The sequence below is a fragment of the Rattus rattus genome, chromosome 5 (assembly GCF_011064425.1).
Source record: "Rattus rattus isolate New Zealand chromosome 5, Rrattus_CSIRO_v1, whole genome shotgun sequence".
NCBI lineage: Eukaryota > Metazoa > Chordata > Mammalia > Rodentia > Muridae > Rattus > Rattus rattus.
In genome coordinates, this window is record NC_046158.1 from 21,993,767 (window position 1) to 22,011,336 (window position 17,570).

Consider the following 17,570-nt stretch of genomic DNA (forward strand, 5'->3'; position numbering starts at 1 on the left):
CTATTAATTGAATTTAGATGTACCGTTACCACACAAGTGTTACCATAAAAATTGTGTTGAAGTTTCTAATAAAAAAGAGGGGGTCATGGTTTGTTTGTTTGTTTGGGGTTTGGTTTTGGTGGGGTTTTTTTCTTTTTCTTTTTCTTTTCTTTCTTTTTTTTGTGAGAAACTATAAAGAGAGAGGGGAGGAAAGAAAAACAAGCTATGGCAAAAAGCCCTGGACTCAGCAGCTTTCTGGGTGAAATGGTGGGATGTGACTGTGTGATTTATAATGAGAAAAGGTATCTACAACATACAATTTTCTACCTAGCTGCAAATAATAATTCATAGTGATGTCCCTTCCAGATAAAAGACCTTTGCTATGTAGGAGCCATGTGGTAAAATGATCATGATGAATGTCAGAGCAGAGCAGGTAACGGCTTTACCAACCGTTCAGATTAGCTGCTGCTTCTCTCCGATGATAACAGTAACCATGCTGTGACTCTATGTGGTAATAATATCTCAGTCCTGATAAATGCTGGGGCCAGCAGAGGTGTTTATAATTCCCAGCTCAGAAATGCTGACTAAAGTTGCCACGTGTTGCCTGTTTTCCCTATTTCGCAATTGTCCAGTGTGGAGGGGAGGAGGGAGCTGGATCGTAAAATGATTTTGTAACCCATTTCTTAAAGGGTTTTGCTGTTTGTTTCACTGAAGACGGTTCCCTTGCTCTACGTGTTGCTGTGTGTCCAGGTCAAATAAAATGACAAGGGAGCTACCATACTGAAACTCACTCTCTCTCTCTCTCTCTCTCTCTCTCTCTCTCTCTCTCTCTCTCTCTCTCGACTTCAGAGGCCTTTTGTGTCTCACAGGTGCTCTGGATAAAATTTAATATGCCTTTCCTAAAAGCCATCTTTAAACTCAAAACAGGGAAAAGCGTTTTCTTAGATTGCGTTTTCTTTAATTGTCATATAAAGCCTGCTGTTCTCATGTGAGATTTTAAACCCCACGTAAATTTAATCTGTCTACCAATAGAAGGAACCAGGACTTTGGGAAACTTGTGTGAAGAACTCAAACCTCAGAAAGTAGCATTTCTAGTCTCATGAAAATGTACAAAGAGAATTCCTATAAACAGCTGCTTACGTGTTTGGAATCTATTACTGGTTTACAATGAGGAACACGCCAAATGACACACAATGTTAAGACTTTTAAAAAATACTTATAAAACTGGATATGCATAAATAAACATAATTAAAAAAATTTCACAGAACTCAATTCCAAAGACATGAACTAGTGAGCTGGACTTTTTTCCCCACAGGACAGATTACCACCTAAGAATAAATTTGTGTCATTGGTGAGTTGCAGAAACGTGTTTGGCCACCATGGTGCTCCTAAATTACTTGGAAGACAAAAACAAGAGAGGACAATAGAATTTTGCTTTGCCTATAAAACCTGCTGATGGAGGGTCAGAACTCACCCCCCTCTTCAATCCAGATGAACAGCAGCATTGCTCCAAAATGAGGAGAGCAAGTTTGGAGTAAGATCCAGCTTACTCGGTGAAGCCCAATGCTAAGCACACAAAGTGAAAAGCCAAGCTTGCTATGGCACACTTCAAACACTAGGAAGTTGGAGACAGAGATCTGGGCTACACTCACCAGTCAGCCTAGCCACACTGGCAAGTTCCAGATCAGGGAGCGACCTTACCTCAAAACAGTAGTCAGCACCCTGTGAATGACACCAGATATTGTCTTCCAGCCTTCACATGCACATACGCATTCCAGTTTTAGGTTGCTGAATTTTAGAAAATATAATCATCCTAAAATTGGTTGCCCCAAGTAATAACTCTCTTTAAAAGTTACCTACAGTCTTAAATGTCAGTGAGTGCTTTCCAAACTTCCTCCCCATGTGAGCTCAGGATACCAGAAGTGCCAGAAAGAAAAATTACAGTAACAAGACAATATTTTTACTTTCCCTGAATGTATTTAAGGATACATAAAGTAATTAATCGTGATAATTATGAAGACCTTCCAAAATAAATAAAATTTCATCTCATTGATTTGTGAAATTCTGGATTACTTTGAACTTTTTGGCCAAGCAAACTTACACCTTAAAAGCTTTTTTACTTCAACAAGTATCTTGGATAATCTGAATTACTTTGAATTTTTTGGCCAAGCAAATCTTCACCTTAAAAGCTTTTTTGACTTCAACGAGTATCTTGGATAATCCCTTGGGTAAGAAGAAAGATATAAACCTCATGGGTGCCTGTGTTATAATATGTCTTATATTTAAACCCCTGTCATGACGTTTTACGTTTTGTCTGCTCCCTAGATCAAAACCTGACAAAGACAGGGTAGGTTTGTAATAGCAGTGGGCCACACACTCGCCCTGATAAGGGTTGCTTCCTTTATTTGTATGTGTGCATATATGTTTAATCCACTATAAATTATTTAAACAGTAAATTTACTCAACAATTTCTGACTCTTGACTGCTGAAGAGAGAACTAAAGGGGCAGATGAAGAAATTAAGGTGCTCATTAACAATGCTTGTAAAAGCGGGCTGATTTTCACTTCTGTGATATCCGGTACTCCCTGAAGCAGCCAACAGACCCTAGAAATGCCATCTTTTACATTTAAGTAAGAAAAAGTTGTGTTTTCAATGTCTATAACTACTTGGCCAGTTCGGCTTGATATCGCTTCTATTGGCTACTTCCTTCTACGTCTGGACCAGAAATGGCCTCTAGAAAGCAGCCACCAAGCAGCCTGTTTCATGGAAAGAATCCATGGGCTATTGGCAGTGCACTGGCTAGAGCAGTCTCCACATTAACACCGACTATGAAGAGTTGTTACCGTCACTTAAACAAATTTTAAAAATGGTCAAAGCACCGACATTCCCCAGGTGAAACAGTCAAAGGATGTCGGTGTCATTTGTAGAAATTTAGTTTTAGGAGCGTCACCTCCACGCCCATTAAAGAAGGAAACAATCCTATATGTTACAGGTACTTCTGACCTCTGTCAGTGTCCTCAGGGGCAAACCACTTTCCTTATTTATAGCATGAGTATGAAGTAACGTGAGTTTTGAAAGTCCCCCTGAGGTCGTCTCTTCCTAAAGTAAATGTATGTTATTTTAAATATCAAACAAGCAATTGTTACAGCTTGGATAATTTCCCAACCTCAACTTAACTTCCTATTTGAAAATGGATTGTGAATGATCTGTATCATTACAATAGGATACTGAGTATTCACAAATAGGGTACTATGATGCAGAATGAATATTACCCAAACAGGGACAGCCTCTCACCACATTCTTTTTTTTTTTTAACTGTACAATGTTCCCTGTGTGTTCCCTTTTCTTTATTGAAAAATAAATATTCTTTATTTTTTATTTGCATTTCAAATGTTATCCTCTTTCCCCAACCTCTTCTCCCTACCCGCCCTGACATTCTCCTATACTTGGGGGTCCAGCTTCTCCTTCCATTGATGTTCAACAAGGCCATCTTCTGCTACATATGCAGCTGGAGTCATGGGTCTGTCCATGTGCACTCTTTGGGTGGTGGTTTACTCCCTGGGAGCTCTGGTTGGTTGGTATTGTTGTTCTTATGGGATTGCAAACCCCTTCAGCTCCTTCAATCCTTTCTCTAACTCCTCCAATGGGGACCCCATTCTCAGTTCAGTGGTTGGCTGCTAGCATTCACCTCTGTATTTGACATGTTCTGGCAGAGCCTCTTGGGAGACAGGTATATCAGGCTCCTGTCGGCATGCACTTCTTGTCTGGGTTTGGTGGCTATATATGGGCTGGAACCCCAGGTGGGGAAGACTCTGAATGGTCTTTTCTTTAGTCTCTGCTCTAAACATTGTCTCCATATCTCCTCCTATGAATATTTTTGTTCCCCCTTCTAAGAAGGACTGAAGCATCTCCACTTTGATCATCCTTCTTCTTGAACTTCATGTGGCCTGTGGATTGTATCTTGGGTAATCTGAGGTTTTGGGCTAATATCCACTTATCATATGATTTCTGTTTGCTTGTTTGTCTGCTTGTTTGTTTACTTGTGATTGTGTTACCTCACTCAGTATGATATTTTCTAGTTCCATCTATTTGCCTATGAATTTCATGAAGTCATTGTTTTTGATAGCTGAGTAATATTCCATTGTGTAGATATACCACATTTTCTGTATCCATTCCTCTGTTGAAGGGCATCTGGGTTCTTTCCAGCTTCTGGTTATTATAAATGAAGCTGCTATGAACATAGTGGAGCATGTGTCTTTGTTATATGTTGGAGTATCTTTTGGGTATATGCCCAAGAGAGGTATAGCTGGGTCCTCTGGTAGTGCTATGTCCATCTTTCTGAGCAACCTCCAGACTGATTTCCAGAGTGGATTTACCACATTCTATAATGGTCACCTTACAAAAAGTATAACTCAACTGAGACTAGAAAATCATCATATTCTAAGGACAGCCTGACATACAGTGGCTACCTTGCTTCCATAGAAGATACGTTAACGTTCCAGAGTACACTTCAGAAGAACAGCCATGGACAGTGACCTATTTAACACTCAGTGATTCAGCTATCTTTTAAGAATTATAGACAATCAGATGAATAAGACTTCTGTGCATTGTGTACTAGAAGAATCAAGACTGTTCTATCCATGGACCTATATAACACAAGAGAATGTATTTTGAAATGTGACTTAATACACACTTATACATAAGTTAAGAAAAAACAAAACCAGGGATGATAAGGCCAGAAAAGTGACTGGAGGTCATTTAGTCCATGATTCTTCACCGTGCCAAATTCTTTCCTTCATCAAGTAACTTTATCTTATCTCTTTTCTGTAAAGAATTGGGTTGTAAATGTGTTTTAGTAGTGGCAGTGCTTGTAGATAAATGCAAGACAAACCACATTTAAAAAAAAACAATGTGTCCTAAGAACCACTGATAGGGTGAATGTAAAGCCACATTCTTATCATAACATTAAAGTCTATTTCACATCGTAAAAGAGACATTACTTCTCTGAGTAGCGTAGAATTGTATTTGAAGAAGCTGGTTTACAACTCTAGTTTGTTGTGGTTTAAGAAGAAAGGATCCAGCAGGTCAAGAGTTGACAGAAAAAATTGTTTACAATCCGTGTTGGATGGCAAAAACCCAATGCGGAAATGTCTTGAATGCAGTGGAAGGTTCTCGCGTCGGAAACTGGAAGCACTGGTTGAATAGGAGGAACTTAAACCATGATGATTAAGAGCACAGAATAGGTCTAAAACTCAGTGGTACGGGAAGGAAAGCAGAAATCAGTGCAGAGGAAGGAGAAAAATACAGCTTGTTATTTCCGAAAAGAGTTTGCACTCTTGGTATACAGTTCAGCCAAGTGGTCTTCAGCTCTCCATGTCGGAAATGTTCCTTTCCTTTCTCCAACCTTAATGTTAAAAAGAAAAAGCTGGTGATACCAGAGTCTCCTTAGATTTTTGAGTATTTCACAATTAAGAGAAACTACATGCTAATAGAGAAATAGCTGAAAACCCTGTTATTTGTGTATCTTTCAAATCAAGTGATGACTGGTGGCGATGTCCTTTTTTTTTCCCAATTTTATTTATTCACTTTATATCTCTACAGCAGGTCCATTCCCTTCTCTCCTCCCAGTCCCCCTTACAAATCCCTCCTCCATGGGCCCCTCCTCTTCTCCCCAGGAAAGGGAAGCCGGTATGCCCTGGGACATCTACTTCCGGCAGGTCTCAGCACATCCTCTCCCACTGAGGCTGAAGCAGGCAGTACACGTAGGGGGAGGGGCTTCACTATCAGGAGACAGAGTCAGAGACAGCATCCACTCAAATATTTAGGGGACCCACATGAAGACCAAGCTGTACATCTGCTCCTAATGTGTACAGGGGTCTAGATCAGTGTCTGTGAGCCCCATGGGCCCAAGTTAGTTGACTCTGTTAGGTCTTCCTGTGGTGTGAGGCCTCTGGACTCACAGGAAGCATTCCAAGCTTATAAATGGTAATCCCAGGGTTAAAAGAGGGCCTCTCGACTTTAGTGTACCCAGTTGTGTTTGTAGACACCCCCCACTTAGACATGTTTAGAGTACTTACGTTCCATGAAAGGGTTATATGGCGTTGATTTAGACGGGAAAACATTGCGCTTTTGTAACCCTTCAAAAGATTTTGTTCAGAGTGCGTTGTCAGGGAAAATAGTTACTTCTCATTCATATTTCAGTCTTCTTTAGTCTAGCATAACAGAGCCCCAAATATCTATTTAACTATCCAAATATATATAGATATAGATAGATAGATAGATAATAGATAGATAGATAGATAGATAGATAATAGATAGATAGATAGATAATAGACAGATACATACATACACACATACATACAAACAAACATACATACATGCATACATAGATATATACATACATACATATATACATACATACTAGAATAAAAGGAAACCTGATTAAAAAAACTTTGTAATGTGAAACATTTCTTATAGGCGGAAACCATAATATAGTGTATAAACTTCTCTCTATATAACTGCTCCCCAATCAGATCCGTTTCTTAGGCCATCATCAAGTGTTTAGAGTGTTACCTGATGCCTAGGTAGGTGGGCAGTTGTATGTTACAACTCAGATGAAGAATTAGTAGCTAGGAGTGGAGCAATGACTCGGTGGTTAACAGACCCACATGGGATCTGAGGTCACCTGCCAGCACCGAACCAGCTCGAAACTGCCTGTAACCCCTCCGGGCAACCTGATACCCTCTGGTAGACTCTGCAAGTCTCTCTCTCTCTCTCTCTCTCTCTCTCTCTCTCTCTCTCTCTCTCTCTCTCTCTCTCTCTCTCTCTCTCTCTCTCTCTCTCTCCTCTCTCTCTCTCTCTTCTCTCTCTCTCCCTCTCCCCCCCCTCTCTCTCTCTCTCTCACACACACACACACACACACACACACACACACTTAAAAAATAGCAACTACATTTTGAATGTTACTGCAAGCAGATAGTTGCTATGAGCTCTAAGTGGGTAAACTGAACCCAGAATAGTCCTCAAAAACGTTTTGGTGGAACGTAAGCATTTACAGGGTACTTGGTTTCACTAGTGTTTGGGCAAAGCACGTTGAATATCATAGCTTATTCCATAAAACCGCCCCTTAGGATGCTAGCCGAAGCAAATAAGAAATGTCCTGGTTAAGGTTAGCATTGCTATCATAAAACACAATGGTGAAAGCAAACTGGGGAAGAAAGTGCTCCTTTGACTTATGTGTTCCCATCACAGTTCACCATCCAAGAAAGTGAGAGCCGGAACGGAAACCAGGCAGGAAACTAGAAGCAGGGGCTGATGGAGGCGCTGAAGGGATTCTGCTCAGGGGCTTGGTCCTCATGGCTTGTACAGTCTGCTTTCTCATAGCGCTCAGGACCACCAGTCCAGGGATGGCCCCACCCACAATGGGCGGCGCCTTCCCCCATCAATCACGAATTAAGACAATGCTTTACAGGCTTGTCTATAGCCAATCCTGTGGAGGCGTTTTCTCAATGGAGGCGCCATCCTCTCTGCTGACTCTAGCTTGTCTCACGTTGACACAAAACTAGCTAGCACAGCTCCTGAGACTCTATTACAGGACTTAAAGTTAAGTCCCATGCATTCTAACCCATGCACATACCTTTCATTCGCGGATTCATTTCTTCTTCGTTTAATCCATTACCTCGCCAGTCTAGCAGTCAGTCTGCATCTGAGGAAAATGCAGGTGGATGTAGGAGTTGAAAGGCATCTGTTCAATGGACATACCTTATAGAACATTGCATGTGACTACACAAGGTTAACTGCAAGGCATCCAGGGGCCTAGCTAGCTTTGTCTAGGTAACTAGGACCAATGTCTCCACCATCTTCCTTGAGTTCACTGTGTGGAATTTCATATCCACAAGGGGCTCTGTTTCCTACAACCCTACATGACAGAACAGTCACTCCAGCAAGGGATGTAGGCACTGATTTTTTTTTTTCTCTTTCTTTCCCCTTTTGTTTCTTTCCCGTATGCGCAGTGTGGTCCAAGCCATATTCTGTTGGAACTCTTCTAAGAATTGCAGTTCTGAAAGCTTTGACTGTGGGAGGCATTATTTATAGACCTTTGTGGTTTTAAGAGGGAAAAGTAGAGCTTCCAAGCTGAGTACTACTAGGAAGACTGCCTTCACTCCACTTTAGCCAAATACCGTCCTCAGCGAACATTATCTTAGGATGCCTTATAAAACGTTTCTTTTGCAACATCGCATCAAGAAAACTGACAGTTTCTAAACCAGTTCTTTCCTAGCCTACTATATAAAATCCATGTACCTATTAACAGGAGATCATGTAGTAGGATTTTGGAGGGACATCTTTTTTTTTTCCCCCGGAGCTGAGGACCGAACCCAGGGCCTTGTGCTTGCTAGGCAAGTGCTCTACCACTGAGCTAAATCCCCAACCCCTTAGAAGGACATCTTAATAGGAACTGTTTGGCCTTAGTACCAGTGACCCCTCTGCAAAGACTTAGTACACCGGGGATTATTTTCATAAGTCAAAGAAACCCAAGTCTCACTGCCTACAGAACCACTGCTTCTAACACGTGTTCCACGTTTACAGCCTCACTTCTCCAGCTCTCTCCCAGTACAGCCTTCCATCCGCATTCTAGAAAGTAGAAAGGGGAAAGGCTCAAGGGCCTCAAAATGAAACCCCGCACATAATCCTTGCAGAGTTCCCACATAACTTTGGCTCTCATTGGCCAGACGTGGTCACATGGCCACCTTAACTACAGAGGAGGTTGGCAAGAGGGACCCCTTTAACCAAACATGTTAACCTCCTGTCCGCAGTGGTATTAGCATACCAAGGAAGAAGAAAAATGGAGACTGTGTGGTGTCCATCTCATGTGCCACTTACCCATATATTGGGAGTCAAGCAAAGAATTCTGTGGAATTCTGAGGAGATCATGTTGGAGGCTAAAGAGAACGTACTGGCAAGGGAGACACCGAATTCAGTGTTGAAGAGTGGGAGAGCATAACCCCTTTCCAGGGGAAGGGCTCTCTGGACAGAGTGCATCCACTTGTACCAACGGAAGATCCTGAAGGAAGCAATCTATGGCCTATGCAGTTTAAACAGCTACCTATTTTATGTCAGTTACCTGGCATTATGCTTCCCGACTTTGACCGATTCTGAATGGTCTTAATTTACTGGTAAAAACAAAATATATACGAGGGTGAAAAGCATAGAAAATATTAAAATATATTTTCTGCTCCTTTAAAAATATTTGCCAGAGAATCAAAACGACAGTGGAATACCTACAATAACTTGCAGGGCACTTATAATTACCACACTGTGTGTCCTTCTGCCAACATGTGATATCACAGAACGTGAACCTGCTCTCTTACAATCATGAAGGTTAGAAATCTGTCATCAGCCCCACTAAACGTGAGGTATTGATGGCTCTGTTTCCTCCACAGGCTGTGTCCCTGCCTTCTCCAGCCTCGGGCAGCTCTCTTTGAACAGTTCCTCCCACTTCAGATAGCGCCTTTCTGATCTCATTCTCATATTACCTGACTCTCATCCTCCTGAACATCTGTGGACCAAAGAGATTACACAGCCCACCAGACACTGAGCTCCTAACTTGAGCACACCTTCAAAGACTTTCTTTCCAAGAAATAAAGGAGACAGACATCTTGGAAGGCATTATTCATATTGGAAAGGCAAATTAATATCTATTCTCACCAGGAAGATTGCGCCAAAGTCACTCTGTGGCTGTTTTGATGTGATCGTGTCTAATCTAGAACCAAAACAGAAAAAGCACTCCACAAGTGAGGGGGGAGCTAATGATCAGTTCTGTTAGTTGTTAAGTTACAGTTCAGAATTCTCCTCAGAAACCCTTTGTTCCACCTATGAGATATCTGCCTTTTCTAATCTTTTTTTTTTTAATTTTATTTCAGAAAAACAAGACAGCGATGCAAAAATTGAAACTATGAAGTCTCTGGTAAAAAGTCTCCCTCCACCAAATCATGACACCATGAAAATCCTCTTCGGACATCTAACCAAGTAAGTTATTGAGTATGTTATTGAGTATGAGTTTTTGAGTATGTTGTATTACAGTTTTTACCTAAATGAAGAACATTATATTTCCGAGACAAAAGTTCATCATTGTGTCCATCAGAGATCTTTACTTTGAGCTAGCTTCAAGTTTCTTTCAGAATAGGAAAAAGAGCCAAAAGGGAACTTCTGAGGGTTCTTACTTTTTAACATGAAAATGTTTGCTGACTGACTTTCAGAACCATTACCAGGGCCCATTACAGGCCTTGTTAGCATAGCTGTCTAACATAAGCATGAAATGATTCAGACAGGTGTTAAGCTACAGCTCCAACCATAATCCAAATCCAGTGACTAAACAGACATGACTTACAGTCTCTGAACGATAAGGTGTTATTCATGTAGTCAGTCAGAGAGGAGTATCCCAGGAAAATGGCAAATTAAACATCCAGAGGCCCAAATTATCTTGATACTCATGAGAAGCAGAAAGCAGAGAGAAAAGGCTAGAATGATGTGGACCCAGGAACTGAAGTCTCATCACATAGGTCCTTGTGGGTTGAGAAAGCCCTGGTGTCTATCGTAAATACAAGGAGGAGACACTAAAGAGGCTAAACTCAGGCAGGATAAGATTGCTCTGACTGCTGAATGGAGAAGAGACCACAACTGTGACAGCAGGCATGCCATTGGCTGGAATCTCGTGTAGTTTAGGCAACATGAAGACAACTTTAGAGGGGTGGTTCTCAACTGGTGGGTCTCGACCCCTGGGGATGGAGTCAAATGACTCTTTCATAGGGATCAACTAAGACCTTTGGAAAACACAGGTATTTACATTCCAATTCATAACATTAGCAAATTCATAACAACAGCAAAATTAGTTAGGAGGTAGCAATGAAAATAATTGCACGGTTGGGGGCCACCACAATATGAGGAACTGAAGTAAAGAGTATAGAATTGAGAAGGTCGAGAACCACCACTTTAGAGAGAAATGAGTCAAGAAATCACACAAGTGGGCCAGGTTGGGTGGACTGTTGTTTGTGGTATGATGTGGAAGGGAAGGACAAACCAGGGGTGCCGCTTTGGGTTTCTGCTTAGGCAAGGTGAGAAATGGCAGTGTTGCATACACAGATAGACAAACATAGTGGAGGAACACTAGAAGCGGGTTTGAAAGCCCCATTCTGGCCATGTTGCATTTGACAATAACAGTTACTGCTTTCTACTGACACCTTTAACACGGCACAGAACGATCCACGCGGTGACGTCTGAGCTCACACTCTGCATGCCTAGCATCAGTGTCCTGGCTCACAGAACAGTGAACCAAAGCTGCGGGTTTTGCTGTGTGAGATTAAAGTTGCTTAATCACCCAAGTCACTATTTGGGATGAATAATTTCCGAAAACCGTTCAACTAATCCATTCAATTATTTTTAATTGTGAATGTAATACATGCAACTGCACACAAAATACATAAGCGAGGAGCAGTGATGAATATACGGTGAAAAGTGAAAGTCGCCTCCCAGTCAGTCTTAGCTTGCTGAGCAGAAGTAACTAATGTCATTTTATGTATCCGTTCAGACCTGTTTCTAAGCATGTGCAAACGTATGTGTAAGTTGCTTCTGGTACTGTCGCACATAACCCATTATTCCACATCTGTTTATAGCCCATGCATTTCCTTTGGCTTCACTGAACAGACCTATCTTACCATTTGAAGGATAATGCTCCAAGGTTGGTTAGGTCAGAGCTCGCCAAAGGTTAGAGAAAGGTTCTCTAACACTGGGCTAGAGAACACGGGATAACCAATGCAGCCTGTTCATTGTTCTCCCAAAGTTCTGAGCATCCTTCAGTGTTAGAATGCAAACTTGGCTCTTAAATGAATAGGAAAGGGGGGCTTAGAGCCAAGTCCTTGATCTATACACTGCTTCTGTTATGGCCTCAGACATCTACAGCTAGATTAAATAACATACCATACCTCGTGGTTATAAGAATTAAATAATGCAATGTATGTACATAGAGTGTCTAGCACAAGGCTAAGTATCCCCGATATGTTATTATTTTCTTCTCAAGATTTTTACCCAGCATGAAAGAGGTTTTCAAGTTTCAGTTAAGAACTACAGTTCCTACTAATTCTGAGTGGACAAAGTCAAAAGAAAAATCAAAAATTACATTATTTAATACTAAGGCATACCCTGGATTGAGCGCTTGAGAAACATCCATAGCTTAATCTCAATTATTTCTCTCTTTTTTTGCAACTGAAAGAAAAATAAGAACAAGATGAGGAGTAGAATTTAAAAAAAAAATGAATAAAATAAAGAAACTAGGAATTGGGTAAGAATTGGCTAACTTCCTTCAGAGAGACAGAATCTATGTAGTTAGGATTAGGATTCTCTGTGACCAGGCATGCAATGCCTATATACGCCTGTTTCTGATATCTGAGTGGGCTTTCTAACTTAGTCAGAGCTTTATTTAGATCAATAAAGCTGGAAATAGATATTTTAAATTAAGATTTTTAGATAAGATTATTGTGTTACTTCAAAGCATTCACATTATGGGACTTATCAATATGGATGAGAAAAAATGAGTAAATCGTCAGTCACCAACTTTCTTGGGTAGTGTGGCCATATTCCACCCAGCACCAACTTATGAACTGGACTTAGTTATGCATAAATGTGTGTACTCAATTATATCTTGTTAAGTATTTTTCTAAGTTTTTGATGATCAGCCAGTTGTGGCATGTCAACAAGGCTTGAGAGGACTAAATAGAAAGATTGTTTAACTCGAATTGTAATATGTCCATGTTTCAAAGACTCCTTAGACTGTTCCTTACTCTTGGTGTATTTGGTAGCTCTTCACATACAGAGTTTATTACCAAGTGTGTGTGTGTGTGTGTGTGTGTGTGTGTCAAAGTTTAGTGAGAGGGAGGAAAGGTGATTTTCCAAATTTCACTTGAATTCCGTACTTCTACAGTCAACAGAGAAAAACTACAATTTCCAGAGCTGGGGGTTAAACTCTGCCCTCAAAGCAGAGAAGCTACCAACTGGAAAGCTTGCTTGAGCGTAGCTGGACCAGAAGGTGGAGGGAAATCTTCCCATAAAAGCCAGAACCTCTACAGGGCTGTGATTCCACTAAGCACGTTCTTATTTAATGCCTGTTTAAGCTAAAGAGTGCCAGGGTCCAAAAATCCTCTTTCTGAATTGAACTTAGAGTCAAAGTCTGTGTGCTCTCTGTTTGCTCTCTCAAACTAGAGGAGAGGATATTCCTCAACGATAACAGAAACAGTGTTCACCGTCACGCAGTGTTGCACTTCCAGGCTTCTCCCTGTGGAGAACTGCGTGGGTCTAGACACAGAGATGAGAGAAGCAAAGATAGTGTGGAGGTTTCATCTAAAGATCTTAAAATTGGAGTCAATTCCTTTCCTCAGAGCCGGAAAGAGAAAACTCAGAATACACAGTCATCTGAAAAATACTGTCAGCCTAAAACATCTACTAATGGCCACTTCCATGAATTAACACTATAGTGCTTGGACCAGTAATGTCCTGTGACACCTTCTGAATGACCGTCTAAGACCCAAGTGCTATCTCTGTAAAAAAGTCACAGATGACTAAAGATAATGGGGAAAAGGGTAGAAGCACATGGCCTATTTACCAGTGAGTAAAAGTTGGGGGGTGTGGGCCAATTGAAGGTGAGTAAGAAATGCAGTCACTAGTGTGTAAGCAGCATACAGTGAAATGACAGGAAATGACGGTCTTTGTGTAGAAGGGCCATCTCACAACTGAGTCTCGGCTGGCATAGATAGGAGGAAAGAAACTCATGACGCCATATTAATAGCTGTAGGTAGAATTCAGTACTGGAACGAATTGGACCAAATCTTAAGGGAACAAAGGAAACAGGCTTCGGAGTCAGGCAAAGTTAAAATACCCAGATTTACTCTGTAGCTTGCACTTAGAGAAACAAAAACAGTCTTAGAAGATTTTTTTTGGAGAGGGGGGTACTGCAAAAGAAGACTTAATCTCCACTTATGGATACATTATTCAGGGAAAACATAAAGTTCAATCTCAAGCGAAAGGAAGGAAGAAAGGGAGGGAGGGAGGGAGGGAGGGAGGGAGGGAGGGAGGGAGAAAAAAGAAAAAGGGGAGAGAAAGAAGGAGAGAGAGAGAGAGAGAGAGAGAGAGAGAGAGATTCAAGCATGTCTAAAAATATCTTTACAAAAATATATTTGCTGGTGACTTTTAGGTGCAAATAAGCATTATAAAATTGCACATTATAAAAGAGATTAAAAGGGGAGTTTAAAACATCTTCCCTTTTGCACCAACTCTAAGAAACTTGCCCAGCTGTTCGAGGAATTCCAAGGTGAAAAAAAAAGAGAATGATGTGAGTGAGCAGGCAGATCTCACGGAAACCAGCCAGTCGAATGCCTTGTTAAATGGAGGGATGGTTGAGCCGTGGCTACTTTATGAGAGCGGGCTGATATTTAAAGCCTCTGTGGTCTTCATGGATATTAAATAAAATATTCTGCAAAAGCATGTCTGCAGCAACAGTGACCTAGAACTGGAAGGATCGTGTGCAGAGACCGTGGCGAGGATGCACTGCATCCACTGTCTTCAGAACAGTACCATGGGCATTTCTGGGATGCGGTGGGGGTTAGAGATGCTTAACCGTGAGCTTCAAAACCTCTTCCCTCTGGTCCTCAGGGGCATCGCTGGTGTGGCTCGCTTCTGCCCATCCTGGCTCTGGGCTGCTCAGATCTGCTGTGCATTGGAGCAGGATGTGTTTTTCTATGCTGTCTTCTGGCATTGTGCTCTTTTTCTGTGCACTTTGGTCCTCCACCCAACCACATTTGCAGGCAATGGGTATTTTTACTGGAAAATGACAAACGTGTACAAATTGTTATTCCCTCCCTTTCCCTCTCTCCCTTCCTTCCTCTTCCCCTCCATCCCTCCATCCCTCCATCCCTCCATCTCTCCCTTTCTCTCTCCTTTTTTTCTTCGGGAACAAAGGTAGCAGGTTGTTTAGAGTAAGCTAAAAGCATAATGATTTCTTTGCCTGTGTGTCTATGTTAAATGTTCCCCATCACTTGGAAGAGCTAATGCACCTTCCAGTGAGCCTGAGGCTCCTCCAATGGACTCCTGTTGGAGACGCTGGGCTGGTCGTAAAAATTAATTACTTAGATTGTGAGGTGAAGCAATGGTTTCCAATTCCCAATAGGGATCATAGACTGTCATCTACTTAGGAGACATCTTGGCACAGAATGCAATTGAACTGGGGACCGAAGTGCAATGATCCTTCCTGTGTTGTACCCTTATCCTAGGAGAAGGCTTTAGAGATAAACATGAGGGGCAGGAGTGAAATGATGACTGTCAATCTTTAGATTTATATCTGAATAAAACAGAGAAAAAAGTAAGCTTACAATGGTTACTGTTCCATATATCCTCTCTTCTCTTGTTGATCAAGGTTCAACCCGTGGGCATGTTTGCCTCTAAGACATAGAAATTTTCAGTCATTTTTCCTCTTCACCAAGAATCTTGGCTTTGTCCTAATGGAAAGAACTAGGAATTTGGAACTTGGATTAGAAGAAAGGTTACAGTCCCAATCACAGCCCTTAGAAGCATACAGCAAGAAAAACAATACATTTAACGTTCCTTTTATTCATTTTTAAACTATGTTAAATAAATTATTCCTTGTTGGCTCGCTAATTGCAAAACCCTATCTTCTACCTCCTTTCTAACATTTTAAATGAGCGTCTGTTAGATTCTACGGCCTACAGGAAATAGTAGATTAACAAATTCTCAAGCTTAGGTCAAATCTAGCCTGCTTCCTGTTTCTTTTTTATTGAAACCCATACCTGTTATTTATATATTTCCTGGAAATGTATTCTATCTACAATGTCAAGAATTAAATAGTCACAAGTTAAACAACATTCATGTATGTAATACCTAATTTGTTACAGATGAAAAAGTTTTTGGCCACTGAATTCAAGGTTCAAGGCATGAACCACCCAGAAAAAAGTTAGTTTAAAGACCCCGAAGAGAACCTTCATGGTGCACAAGACAGGCTAGCTTTAAGTTTATCCATATGGTAGGCAACATGTAAAAACTAAAGGTTGTCAAGTTTCTTGTATAAAATTGTATAGTATTGGTACATAACTTATTGTACACTTCTATATATGAGTTTAAATAATCTCTAGATTATTCATAACAACTAATGTGATAATATGAAGGTAATTGTTATATACTACCATTTAAGAAATAATGACAAGAACAATATTCTGTACATGCTCAGTACAGATCTAAAAACATTAAACACTTTTAACTAGAAGTCATTTGATTCTTCCAATACTTGTGAGCACTAATGGCAAACTACACTATGTAAGCAGAGCATGGAGAGCTACAATGTCCCCCAGAATAAATAAAGTTATGGATCATAAATACAAATGAAAGAAATATAAACTCAGAATGCCGTAGAAAATACAAGTTGTCAAGAAAGCCCTAGTATTGTAAAGGAGTTTGAGTTTCGGGACGATTGTGGAAGGGCCCACAGGTAGGAAGGCTAAACAGAAGTGGAACGGTACCAAAGTCTAAGGGGAGTTAAGCATCGAAGACAGGGTACAGTGAAGAGAATGAAGGTCAGTCAGAAGCACCACTGAGAGAGCACAGCGCATAACGCTCGTTCTCCAAGAGAATGACGAGCTAGCAAAACGGCTCCAGGAGGGTTCCCAGACTTTGAGCTAGCTGTGAAGCAATGCCTGTAACTCATATACAGGAAAAGGTCCAACACATGAGCACAGGATGTAGTAGAGTAGAACCAAATGCATCTTTGTATAAGTCTGGAAACCATCCACTTTGTTGAAGGCAATGGTGTAGGCCACAAATAATCCTGAGCACTGAGTTGAGAACAGCACCCTAGGAACCTCTAGCGCTGGACGCCATAGGATGCAGGGCCATGAAAGCCCTTGGAGAATGTTAAGCGTATTCACAGAAAGAAAATGTGGCAGAAACAGAGCGAATTATATTTTGTGTTTAAGCCTACCAGTTTCTCAAAGGAGGCCCAGGAAATGCTCAACATACAAGTGTGCACAAAAGTTTAAAATGGATAGATACTAAAACTAGAAGTTCTCATGAGAGTGGATTTCGAGCCATAAGCAACCACTGTTCTTAGCTTCACCTAGCAGTTACAAAAATGTCCAATAAATCAACAGAGCATTGATCCAAGAGGAGGAGAATATTCTGTAGCTTAGGCTCTTGAAGAGCCTATGGTGAGAATAAAAATCGAAAACTAAAGTAGATTTGGCCCCTTCTGCTACTAATGGGTTGGTCACAGGAGGAAGGCCACTGAGTTCTTGATAGCACTATTAGCAGAGACTAGTATGGTGGTGTTCCACGTATGGCAGATACTCAACAACTTCGTGGAATCAAAGGAATTGCTGGACTTATTGAAGATGACAGTCACCTATATGTCAGTAAGTGGACCTAGATGAGATCAGCTTCTTGGGCCTGGAATATTTGAAACCTGGCATAGTTCAGACTAAGGCTAAGGAATGGCCCACTTTAAAGTAAGTTGTTCTTGTCAGATGTCTTACTATCCTGTC

At 41.0% G+C, this 17,570-nt stretch overlaps 1 protein-coding gene across 1 annotated transcript in view; it reads left to right on the forward strand.

Moving 5' to 3' along the window:
• The window catches only part of Arhgap15 (Rho GTPase activating protein 15), a 617,921-nt gene that overhangs the window by 549,544 nt on the left and 50,807 nt on the right, over nt 1–17,570 (forward strand). The window contains exon 13 of the mRNA XM_032903250.1: nt 9,900–10,005. Within this exon, the coding sequence (XP_032759141.1) occupies nt 9,900–10,005 (106 nt within the window). The remainder of the gene's footprint in view (nt 1–9,899; nt 10,006–17,570) is intronic.